This window comes from Zea mays, chromosome 10 (genome assembly GCF_902167145.1).
Source record: "Zea mays cultivar B73 chromosome 10, Zm-B73-REFERENCE-NAM-5.0, whole genome shotgun sequence".
Taxonomy (NCBI): Eukaryota; Viridiplantae; Streptophyta; class Magnoliopsida; order Poales; family Poaceae; genus Zea; species Zea mays.
Genome location: NC_050105.1, coordinates 33,366,971 through 33,379,791, shown reverse-complemented (window position 1 = coordinate 33,379,791; position 12,821 = coordinate 33,366,971). Strand labels below are relative to the sequence as shown.

At 42.9% G+C, this 12,821-nt stretch overlaps 1 protein-coding gene across 2 annotated transcripts; it reads right to left on the bottom strand.

The window, feature by feature from the left end:
• Positions 1-229: 229 nt before the first annotated feature.
• LOC100272754 (uncharacterized) lies at positions 230-3,545 on the bottom strand. 2 transcript variants are annotated; one of them, NM_001147207.1, is made up of 4 exons: positions 3,137-3,295; positions 2,951-3,017; positions 2,345-2,635; positions 237-737 (listed from the first exon to the last, which is right to left on the bottom strand). In NM_001147207.1, the coding sequence occupies exons 1-3, from the start codon at positions 3,224-3,226 to the stop codon at positions 2,355-2,357; spliced, it is 438 nt and encodes a 145-aa protein (NP_001140679.1). In that variant the 5' UTR covers positions 3,227-3,295; the 3' UTR covers positions 237-737; positions 2,345-2,354. The 2 variants fall into 2 exon arrangements, with proteins under 2 accessions (XP_008661570.1, NP_001140679.1); XM_008663348.3 differs by lacking the exon at positions 2,345-2,635 and having other exon boundaries at positions 230-737; positions 3,137-3,545.
• Between the last annotated feature and the right edge of the window lie 9,276 nt (positions 3,546-12,821).

Here is a 12,821-nt window from a genome sequence, read left to right as displayed (position 1 = left end):
GGTTTCTCTGACTTCATATACAGACCAGTAAGCTACCATATTAGTACCCATCAACAATGGTTATAAGAAGAATACCAGACTATACCATGTTCAACTGGTACTAAACATGATATCATGATTGCCTAGGGATTCGCTAAGTGCATCTTTGTATGCCGATGAGTTGATATGTACAATCAAATTGTACTAAATCATTGGGATCTTTACTAAAAAATAAAAAAATATAAGAAAATGAATCTGAAGCACAAATTGGAAAAATAAGGATAAATTGTTTCATTCATACATCTGCGTACTGACATGCCTGTTACATGTAAGAAAGGACATCCAAGGAAACCCTAGCTAGCAACCTTCAAGTGCAAAATACCATAATACAAGGTTTGCCTTCTTTTAATGTTTTCTCTGATATAACCCTAACAGTATAATAGTGAGAAATAATTCCCAGCTTCACTGTATTTAATGGTTCTTGGAGATGAAGGTTAGGTAATACCAAGCTGCAAATGCCAGGCCAAGCACAAACAATGGGAGAAGAAAGTCCAGGAAGGTATTTGGATTAGGAGTGACTTTGTTCCCTTGCATCGTCCTGGAATTTGGTAGAACATCAGCGCTCCAAGGATCTGTGGCCTTCGATGCACTCGGACGAACATAGTCCTTGATGCTTCCAATCAAGTAGCTGTCCATCATGCTGACGGCTGAAGTGCTGTGTCCCACCTCTTCGAATGCTTCCGTGGCATCCCCAGAGGCTTCAAAAATTTATTACAGCCAGATAAAATCAAGCTTAGCAAATTCTATTTATACAAAGTATTTTGATGGAATCATGTAAAGCTCTACACTGTTTGCAGAGTAAAATAGGAGACGCGAAACTATAAATGACATTGTTTACCAAGCTTATTAAAACGATAAAACGTTGGAACGCTCATGGGTGAAATTTTGACTTTTAAACGTTTAAACTTTGTTTAAACGTAGTTTTAAACAACATAGGAAAAATACCAATATATCATAATTTCAGACAATAATATGAAGTTAAATACCAAAACGGAGAGGTTAGTGGCTTACCAAAACTTCACCCATGAGCTGGATTGAACCCCAAAAGTAACTAATAGACCGGGCCCAAAAATAGCTAATGGTCTAAAATGCATAAAACACTACGTTTTACAGTTTAGAACGCTAAAACGTGATTTCAACCTCTAATTAGAGTTTTGACGTTTAGACGTAGTTTAAACAACGTTTAAACGTAGTTTTAATAACACTGTTGTTTACACTGTTTGCAAAGTGAAGTTTGAGATAGAGGATAAGGGATCTGCTAGAGATGGCCTAATATAGTAAACATTATAGTTTTGGCTATTCACTTAAATGAAGATAGATTTTTTTTTAAAAATCTAAGGGAATAATCATAGTGGCATTAGCGATCTGGTTTATTTGGGAAGACAAAGCTAGCGCAAATTAAGGCCTGGAAATTTTGACCTAGATGAAAGCAACATTCGAAGTAAAGAATATGCTGACTACCATGCATTCGTCTGTCTTGAGCACAACATATTTCCAGAATCACCATCAAGAGTTCCAGAATTTTGGCAAGCAGTTTTTGCATAATTAGTCTGTTGAATTCAACCAACTATACAACCTTTCTAATAAGGCAATAAAATGATGATACTGATGTATTAGTGAGAACGAAAAATATTTAAGACTCAAGAGTACCACATATATTTTATTATGGACAGCTTAGCAAGATTTCTATTTGTAAAAAGAGTAGCAAAATGACCAGGCAGGTTAAAATCATTTAGACAAACAAGGAAAGATCTGTGGCCACCAGGGTTCGGCATACAGATGAGAACGTGAATCAGGAATCCGAGAGTATATTTCAGATTTTGGGACCATCCCAAATGCCGCTTCTAAGTGTAAATTCATGGTTTTTTTAACTTAATTTCTCATTCTAGCGGTTCTGGAACTTGGATCAAGTTCTGCATTCAGTTCGCCCAGCAAAGTCTATCATAAGTCTCAAACCATAATTACAAATGAGAAAATTGGACGAGACAATTGCATATTTGGGACTCTAAACATAACGCTCCGTAATATTGCCATCCAAAAGATTTACTTCGCAAAAAGGGGACTACAAACATCTACTCGATTATACTACAATTTAGCCTATAGTCTAGCTTTTCTAATCTAATTTCATGTATTTTTCCCTGATTAGCCGCTTGTAGCCCTATGTAATTATACGCAGCTCGCCTGCTCTCTCGCGCTCACCAGGATCAAGTGAACAGCTGGCCAACAGGAAGCTAGTATTTGTAAATTGTAGATTCGTCAGCAGCAGGAAGCTAGTATTTGCAACTTGCAGCTTGTCTGCACTCACCAGCATGAAGCTAGTATTTGCAACTTGTAGGATGCAAACAACTCTTATTGCTCACGTAATGCTCATGAAACACCAGGACAACGATACAGCTTTTCCATGGTCGGTGTGTCCATGGGCTATGATGCAGACGAGGCGCCCTGTCCAGCATGACATCGCCCAGCACGACCTCACCTAGCGCGATCTCGCCCAGCGTGGTGGTCGGCGCGGCAGCGGCCTCGGCCAGCGCGCAGGGTCGAGCTCGGCAGATGGCGCAGCAGGGGTGAGCCCGGGCCTGGACGGGGCATGGGGCGGCTGTGGGCAGGACGGTAGCCGGTCGTCCATGGCGGCATGGAGACAAAACGCACGCACAAGGTAATTTGGTCTCCTTAGATACAAAATACAGGGAACCAAGTAATAAAAGGAAGATTATACAATAACTGGTAGTATAATCAATTAGAAGATGTTTGTAGTCCCTATTTTGCGAAATAAATCTTTTGGATGGCAATATTGCGAAGCGCTATGTTTAATGTCCCAAATATGCAATTGTCACGAAATTGGACCGATAAGGTTACGGTTCTGTCATCTGTCAACAAGCAGACGAGAGGAAATCAAAGCTGAGCTTACTACCTGATGCATGGAGAAGCACATCCTCTCCCCCAGGGTGGTCCTCCAAGAACTTGGTCACATCATACACCTGAAACCAACCAGCCAGAAAAACAATCAGAGGCCGACCAAACCATATCAGAGGTCGGATCTCTCTCTTCCCCACAGATGCAAGAGAAGCACAGCAAGGATGATCTTCTTCTCACTCGCCTTGCCGCCGATGACGACCCAGCAGTCCTTCCTGGAGGCGTGGAGAGTAACCTCGGATGCGAAGAAGAGCTTCTTGGCCTCCCCTGCCATGGATGGCAGCCGACGGACACCACAGGCTCTTGGTCAAACTCCCTTTCTTGACGACTGCCTTGTCTTTAGAGACGGATGCGGAGGATAGAGGTATCAGGCACCGAGGGAGGGGTAAATCTTGGAGCAAGCAGGTGAGCACGCCAAGAGAGCTGCCTCTGTTCTGGACTTTAGTTGGTTTTAGGGTCACGGGTTGGTAGCTAGTGGCTGGGGCTCCCTCGTCGGAGAAGACGAGACGCCCACCCGTCACCGCATGTAATGGGCTTCGTTTCGAGCAGGGACATGGGCCCTCGTGCACAAAAGATAGCCCACTTGACCCACTGCGTCGTCAGTTGCCGCTGCTGGCCTCTAAAAAGGGGAAGGATTTTTTTTTTCGCTGCTGCTTACGCTCGGCTCTCCTTCCTTTTCTCCAGTCGCATGGCTGCCATTACTCCGCTGCCTGTTCATGAATGATGAATTTTAAGAATTTGTCGATCGATACTCCAAAAGTATATTTATAAGAGTTTATTTTTAAATCATATTAACACATCTTATCAAAAGTTTTGCGCAAATAAGTTATATGAGAACCAAATTCAGCTGATTTAACTAATATATCATTAATGTAAACTTTCATAGTGTTTCCCAACAACTCATAAAAGATCAAATGAATAGGCCTTTGATTAGTGACACCAACATTTTTTAAACCGAATGTCATAACCATCCACTCAAATAACGCCCGGACATATAAAGATCGTTTTAGACGTATCTTTCTCGATCAGGAAGGTCTGATTATATAACACATTGCCATCAAGAAAGCTAATATCTATATTTCCTGATGCATTATTAATTAACATGTCGGCTACAGGTATATGATATTCATCTTTAGGAATCGCCCTATTTAGATTTCGGAATTCAATACATACTCTGAGCTTATCTGAATCCTTCTTCTCCACCCGCACAATATTATAGATCCATTTCGTATAACTGCAAGACCTAATAAAGTTAGCTTCCAAGAGCCTGTGAATTTTGTCTTTGATCCTAGGCAATAAGTCTTGGACGAAATGATCTTGGTCTCTGCTTGAAGGGCTTGAAGCCAGACTTAATAGGTCATCGATGCTCCACTAGCTCTCGGCTTAATCCTGGCATCTCAGTGTAGTTCCAAGCAAAGCAATCAGAGTATTCTTTTAATAAGCCAATCATTTCATTCCTAGGATCGGCTTCAGGGTCTTGTTCACAAAAGTCGGTCTTGGAGTTTTACCTTCCCCTATATCAATCTCCTCCAAAGGATCGGCCGATGTAAACCCATGTCCTAATTTGTCGAGATCTCTAAATTCTTCTCTTGTGCATACCTCAAAATAGTTTGAGGCTCTCTATGCATCCGCAGACTATCCGACCTCAGGGGCCAGACTATCCAGGACAGTGGACTCTCTGCTGCACTCTCTGGTAGCCACCGGACTATCCGATGTTGGGGCGGATAGTCCGTGACAGGGTATGTTCTCTACGCCATTCTCTGGTGCACCTTGACCGTCCAGCCTTAGGGGTCGGACCGTCCACGTCCCGACAGTCACTATTTATTAGTGTGTTTATCATTTTAACCTTATTTATGATTTAGCCGACTCTAGCATTACAGGGATGAACCCTCTTATATCTATGCTTATGAACTGGTAATCAGAAAAATCGACTCCTATGAGATAGGTGGAAGTCTCATAGGTCTAGAGTACAGGGGCATCGGTTATGGCAATGCAAGCTGATGCATCGACATGTACCTGTTCTACCTTATCTCCTACCCATTGTAATAACATTTGATGTAAAGTAGAAGGTATACATTGATTTGCAAGAATCCAATATCTACCTAAGATTATACTATAATTTCCTTCTATGTTGACGACGAAGAAAGCACCAACAAGAGTCTTTGTCCCGATGGTTAATTCAACAGACATGACTCCCTTGGCCTTGATCGAACTATCGCTTCCAATGCCGCTGAGTGTCATATTAGTTTTGACTAATTTGTCATCCTGCTTCCCTAATTTTCTATACAATGAGTATGACATTAAATTCATGGCCACCCCACCATCTACCAACATTTTAGCAATCGGTACTCCATCGATATGCCCGCGCACAAAGACCGCTTTAAATGATTGACCAATTTTTTGGCTTGGTGAAGGCAGTCTCTTTAGGACCAAAATCAAATTGAGCAATAACAGGTTCATCGTCACTGATAATAGTGTAATCGGCTTAAAATGTAATCACATTTACATCCATACCTGGGTGCTCGGGCGAGGCTCTGTAGTCGACCAGGTCCTCTCCTAGTAAATCATCCTCCTCGATGTTGTCCTCTCATCCATGGGCGTCGGCGCATTGTTGGAGGCTTCCTGGTACGGTGCGGACGATCCAGACTCGAGGGTCGGACAGTCCACTGCTGGTTCGGATGGCCTGGCTTCTCGAGCTGGACTGTCCGAGGTACCTATAGGGACCTGCATAGCTGCTTTTTTGTCTTTAATTTTTTGGCCTCTTGAGTTGCTTCGACAGCCTTTGGTTTCTACCTCTTTTATGGCGGCAGGGTACTGTTGGTGTGTGTCATTAAATATTTTTCTACCTCCTTTTCCTTGCTTTCTTTTGCTCTTAAGCGCTGTAATTTGCGCTTTTGAGAACATGTTAGTCCCGATGGGTAGCATCGGGGCATGGAGTACTTCGTGTCAGTTGTTTTACTTGTTGTTCATGTGTTTCTTTCCTTGTTTGTTTTGGTTGATTTACCAAAAATTATCGGCCCTTCATTGTTCCCTTGTATGTCGACATTTGTTGTGCCAATTTTGATGATATTCCATTTCTTGTTCTCTTGGCGTACATGGATATTTTCTCTCCATGCCCCTACCGGATTGGACGACCTTTGTGGCCAAGTAGTCTGGCATCCTTGCTTGACCTGTGCCTGGTGACTAGATTGAGACGACCCTAATCGGTTTTGTATTGGTGGCGCCAACCTATCAGATATAGAAGTTTGGGGTGCTCCCCACATGGGGTACTATGGTATCTGTTACTGATATGATGGTAGGCCCCACATTTTATTTGGGGCATAGAGTGGTGGTAGGTATGCATATTGATATGGCACAAGTTGATATGGGGCGGAGGTAGTAGATAAGGCATGCATAGGCAGCTGACTGGGGGTTTGCCACTAAGATAACTAGAACTCGTCTGTTGGTGACTTGTTCTCAAATGCTATGAGTTAAGAATAAGGCAACACAAAATGTTAATGGTTAAAGACCTTTGTCCTTCAAAGCATTATCTCCCTTAGGATATAATGGTCTTCAGACGAAGGTTATGAAGGATGTACCTTCATCATCTCTGTATATAATAAAGCAAGTAGAAGCATATGAAACATGAAAAATAACATGAATAATTATATGACATTATCAGAACATTTTTATTATCTTATCATGAATAAACATGAACATTATCGAATTACATTTATACCTTCGGCTTGACAGAAGGTAAAAGTCCAAGCGTGACGTGCGAGTGAATACAAGTCAACGTGAACAGTACAGGGTTACTGTTCGCTTATTTATAGGCGCGGGACGCAGCCAGTCAAAATTACATTTACGTCCTTGATGACAAATTACAAATGTGACACAAACTATTAGGGACTAAACGGTCTTTTCCTCTTTAAGTCAGTGTCGCCCTTCGTCTCAAGGCGCGTCATTATGCCGAAGCTTTGTGGGTTGCAGCTTTGGCTTGTGCCTTCATGCTGTGTTAGTTCACATATCATACTGCCGAAGGTGTTTTTGCTTGGAGGACCTTCGGTAAAGAAGCATGCCCCCAACAGTAGCCCCTTCATGGTGCTAGATCATTTTTCGTAACGAGCTTGACCCGTGAAAAAAATCTCAAAGGCTTCGGAATGCCGAAGGTCCGAAAAACACCTTCCCTGAGCTCGTTGTCGAGAAACGATTAAAATATTCCAAGTGTCAGATGGCCCAGCGCTCAGCGGGTACGAGCGATCTGTCGATTAACCTTCCAGACGCCGAGTGGCCCACCATTCAGCGGGTGCGGGCGATTTGGCGGTTCACCTTCCCACCTGCATCACTATATAAACAGACGGGTAGGTGTGGAGTTACCACAACATTCATTGGCATTGCACTGTTGTGTAGTTAAAAAATTTAACCATAGCCAAAGCTTTTTTACTGCACTCTCGAGCGAACCATCATTTTGAGTTAGCTTCGTCAAAAAAGAGAACTTTGTCAAAACTGTGAAAGACATCAACTTCGTAAAAACCGCAAAAAATCCATCATATGGCTAGAGTACGCTCGACTGCAAGGGTGACTCGTGAAGGAGAGGAGACCGAGGCCACCAAGACAGCTCCCGTTTCCGAAGTCATGAGACAGTCGGGTTTAGTTGTGACAGAGGGAACCATTGACGAAGATACACCTGCTGCCGAAGCTGAATAGGCTGATATTGAGGAAGAAAATGCTGATGAAGAAGAGGATGATTATAGCATTTTGATCCCATCAAAACCCAGCCACCTAGATTTTGAGAAGTCTACTGTGTCTGAAGCCGACGTGCCCCATGATGATGAAACTGGGCTACTTTGGAGAAGCTGAGAGGAAGCGTGTTCGTTTTTTCGGAGAAGAAACCATTCCAACGCCGAAGGATGATGAAGTAGTGGTTTTCAAAAGTTTCTTCAGAGCAGGATTACGGTTTCCTCTGAACGAGATGATAGGAGAAGTTTTGAAAAAAATTGTAATTTATCTTCATCAATTGACCCCTAACACTATCGTTAGGCTCAGTATCTTCATCTGGGCCATCGAAGCCAAGGGATGGACCCAGATGCTGAAGCATTCTGCCGAGTGCATGAGCTGCACTACCAAATGAAGGCCAGAGCAGATGGTTTACATGAGAATTTTGGTTGTTATAATTTCGCGTATCGCAAAGATACGAAGGCTCCGGTCCTTAGCTATCGCACCAAGTGGTCAACATACTGGAAGAGTGAATGGTTTTATATTAAAGCCGATGAAAAGAGAAGGGGGAAACTGATGACGATGGTCATGTGCCCGTTGGCTTTAAGCTTCAGAATGACCATACCTTTGTGCAACATGCAGCCAGGGTCAACATGCCAACTGTCTGTATCAGAATTCAGGGTGGTGGTTGAACAAATCAGCACTAGAGATCTGGTTCAAGAATACTTGGCTAATAGAACACCTCCAACGTCAAGTGAATGGAGCATGCCGAAGCTAAAGGGAACAAAGAAAAAACTTGAGCTTGTTCGATTGCCTTATCGTTTTAAATTTGAGAAACAGTTCAAGGAGCCTTGCCAAGAGTGGCTGGAAATGATTGAGACAATGTGCAATGAAATTTTGGGAAACTATACAAAAAAGATCAATTAATGATTACGGCCTTCGGCACCCGACCAAAATGAAGGTTGAACCGGGTAATGGACGCTCTAAATTTTGAATACCCTGATTATGAACGACTCAACAAAGGTGGCGAAGGGGCAAAAAGGAAAAGGGTTGTCAGCGTTCTGAGCAGGCAGGCTGCCAGCATGGTGAAGGAAGATGAAAAAACTTTAAAGAAGAGAATCCGGTCCCGAGCCGAAAGCAGCGGCTTTGAAGAAGAGAAAAGCTGCAACTCTAGAGCCGAAGGTGACTGAGGTGGAAGAGGAAACTCCTTCAACACCTCCTGCTGCCGAAGTAGAAGCGATTTTAAAGGTAATGACTGAATCTTTACCTATCAAGCTGCCAAGTCCTCTGGGACCGGAACTGACGAAGCTTTTTCAGAAGAAAGGAGAGCCTTCAACTGCAAAGAAGGCAGATGGGCTGAAGAAGCGAAGGATTGGTAGCATGATGCAAGCCATTGAAAAGACGCCACCACCGGTCTCGGCATCTAAAATAGCGCCTACTGCAAGTGCCGAGGCCACTGTCGAAGCAAACACATCGACCGAAGCTGCAGCTGCCACCAAAGCTGCCAACTTGGAGGCTACCTTATCTGGGATTGATAAAATGATACTAGGTATGCCTACATAAGAGACACCTGCAGCTGCAGAATAGGTCATGGCCCCAGTGCCTGATAAAGGGAAAGGAATTGCCGAAGCTGCTTCAGAAGAAAAAGGTTTCGATCGTCGGAACCTGGTTGGTCAAGAACTCTCTGAGGCCGAGAAGAAGGAGCTACAGGAATATGGCATTTTCTGTGGCTACTAGCCAGGAGCCATGCTCTTTGGTGGAATCGATTAAGAGGCCTTGGGATGTGTTTGTGACCGTACCGGGGCAAAGGTAATCGACACTCTATCGAAGAGTGTTGGTTTTCCGAAGCTTGAAGCCGATATTAGCAGCTACCGACGACAACATATCGTCGGTAGCTTGTTTTATTCCAACTTTAAGGTAAAATTCTTATAATAAAGCAAAATTTCATTATCTGTTTCATTTTTACGATGAAATTTGCTGATGAAGGTCTATTTTGTACAGAGTATGCTGCTGAGCAAAGCGCTGCAAATGCAACATGACCTCGAGGATAAAAAGAACATAATTATAATTGAGGGTCTAGAGAGCAAAATCAAAGAATACGAAGCTTCTCTGGAAAAGAAAGATTTCCTACTCCAAGCAGTGGAAAGTTCCCTTGCAGAAGCGCAAGCCGAGAATATTAGATTAAACAGGGAACTCCTGCAAAAATCTGAGAGCTTTGATCAGGAGAGAAAAAACTTGCAGACGAAGTATGAAGCCGAAGCTACCGAGAATACGAAGCTAAAGCAATCTTTAAAGGAGCTTCAGACATATGTCTGAATTTCAGCAGCCACTGCGTACAGCGGTTAAAAAAGGTTTTCAACTCAGTTGGAGCTAGTGCTGAAAAGTGTACTCCTTCGACCGACAACATATCAAGCACCTTCGAACATATTGAAGGCGAAGTTGAGGCGGTTAACAAAGTAATAGCAGGGCAGGGTGACTTCTGCGCCCTGCTAGCTTCTCGCGGCATGACTGCAACATTTTTGAAAGCTGGTTGTACGCATGCAAAGATAGTGAATAGGCCTACCTTCAGCCTATCTTCGACAGATTTAGTTGATATTCCCGGTGAAGCCCAAAGCATAGGAAGCAGATTTATAACACAAATTTGGGCGAAGGGTGGTCGGGATTTGGCTGGTGATGAGGCCCAAAGCTTACTTAAGCCGGTATGAAAGTTATACCTGTTGCTTACCTTTTCTTGTGATTACCTTTTACCTTATAAAATTTTGTTGTGTGTAGGACGATGATGCCGAAGATTAGTAATCCGATGCAGATTCCGAAGGCCACTGAAGCTGATCTTTAGACTTGCCTGCATAGATCTTTTAGAGGCATTTGTATTATCTCTGTAAAAGACATTGTAACCGAGAATTGAACATTACTCTGTATATTTATCCATACCTTGTAATATATTTTTACCTTTCCTTCCATGTGTAAATTGCTTTGCTATGGACGAAACTTATATCTTTTGAGCTGAAGGGGAAAAACACCTTCCCTTCTTTTCGTACACAATGAAGCATATCTTGCTTCTTCATGCTCATCGAAGCATTGTTATCGAAGCTGAAGTGTCTGTTTGTGCTTTATGATGATGATGATGATCCTACGAATGTCTACATGAATGTGTATGAATGCAATGTATGATGTAATGTAATGTGCAAATGAATGTGCCGACCACGCACACGAAACCACACCCAGACTCTGCATCCCCTTAGGAACGTCTTTTGAGTCTTAAGCTCTGCATCCCCTTAGGAACGACTTTTGAGCTTCTTCACCTTCTATTTCGGTGGTATAAGTTCTGCATCCCCTTAGGAATGACTTTTGAACTTCTTCGCCTTATATTTCGGCGATATAAGTTCTGCATCCCCTTAGGAACGACTTTTGAACTTCTTTGCCTTTTATTTCTGCGGTATTTGGCTCTGCATTCCCTTTGGAAGTACTTTTGAGCAGAAAACTTACACTGCGCTCCCTTTGGAACGACTTTTTGTAGCTTCGTCATGCTCTGCCTCCCCTTGGGGATGTCTTTTGAGCTTCTCCCTGTTTTTCTTTTTTGCACTCGATGGTGCATGCTCAGATTTTACATATTACGTCTTTTGGGGGATTTGGCCCTTGTAGGGCTAAATAAGAATAAAAAGTTACAAGCTATCTCCCAATTAAAAACCTTTCTCCCCTCTTGAAAGGAAAAGGGTACCATAGAAAAAATGAAAAAGAAAGATTACATCAAATTACACATAATATCGTCGAAGCTCATCCGCATTCCAAGATCTGGGTATGTCGTTGACATCCATATCCTTCAATCTATAAGAACCGGGTCTTGACAAAGATATTACTAGAAAAGGACCTTCCCACTTTAGTTGCAACTTGCCCACTGTGTCTGGGTTGACCACTCTCCGAAGCACCAAATGCCCTGCTTGATGTTTTTCAATCGAACTTTTCTATCATGCCACTTTATTGTTTCGGCCTGATATTTATTGATGTGCTCTATAGCCTAAAGTCTAGTCCCTTCTATAGTATCTTTTGTTACTTGATAATCAGGTTCATCTTCTACCGAAGCTGTTGTTCTTATTGACCCTGCCTTTGCCTCTTCTGGAGTTATTGCTTCATCACCAAAGAAGAGTTTGAAGGCTGTAAATCCTGTTGACCTTGACGTAGTTGTATTGTGGCTCCACACCACTTTAATCAGCTCGTCTGACCACTTTCCTCTGGGCTGGTTGAAGATTAGCTTCATTATTCCTGTCATTATAACACCATTTGCTCTTTCTACCAGACCATTTGATTCTGGATGTCTAACTGATGCAAAATGAATCTTCGTACCAATTTTGTCACAAAAATGTTTGAATGTTTTGGCATCAAATTGTGTACCGTTGTCCACGGTTATTGCCTTCGGCACACCGAAGAGACAAACAATATTTTGCCAAAAGAATTTTTGGACCGTGACCGAAGTTATTGTAGCTAAGGGCTTCGCCTCAATCCACTTGGAAAAATATTCTACTGCTACTACCACATACTTCAAGTTACCTTGTGCTGGTGGGAGTGGACCCAACAAATCCAGGCCCCATCTTTGCAATGGCCAGGTTGGTTGTATCAACTGAGTTAACGACGAAGGTTGTTTCTGGTCTCTTGCACATTTTTGACAATTTTCGCACTTTTGGACCAGATCTACTGCATCCGAAGGTGCCTTCGGCCAATAAAATCCTTGCCTAAAAACCTTTCCCAGCAAAGGCCTGGACCCAATGTGAGATCCACACAGACCTGCGTGTATTTCCTTCATTAGCTCTATACCTTTGGTTCTAGATAAGCACTTGAGAAGTGGAGAGCACACTCCATGTTTGTATAACTCCCCTTCTATCATGACATATGGTCTTGTCCTTGCTTCCATTCTTTTATTATAAACTTCATCATCCGAAAGACAATTGCCTTGGAGGAAGGATATGATTTCAGTCCTCCAATCTTCACTATGTACATGTGTGTCGACGTTTCGACCCTGGGGGGTCCCTGGACCGACGAGTAAAATTGTCGCTGCATGTCCCAGCCTATATGGGTTGGCGCGAGATGGAACACAAGAAGGAAAACGCGGCTCGTGTTATCCTGCGCCAGAGGGATGCACTCGTAGTAGGGGTTACAAGCGTTCGCGAGAGAGAGGGTGA

Bases quoted from the DNA above. Each gene is read 5' to 3' on its own strand.
- LOC100272754 (XM_008663348.3), bottom strand. From the start codon at position 3,226: ATGGCAGGGGAGGCCAAGAAGCTCTTCTTCGCATCCGAGGTTACTCTC. The intron at 3,018-3,136 runs GCGAGTGAGAAG...GGTTGGTTTCAG, and splicing joins GGGTCGTCATCGGCGGCAAG to GTGTATGATGTGACCAAGTT. The intron at 738-2,950 runs GTAGTAAGCTCA...AAATTTTTGAAG, and splicing joins TGTGCTTCTCCATGCATCAG to CCTCTGGGGATGCCACGGAA.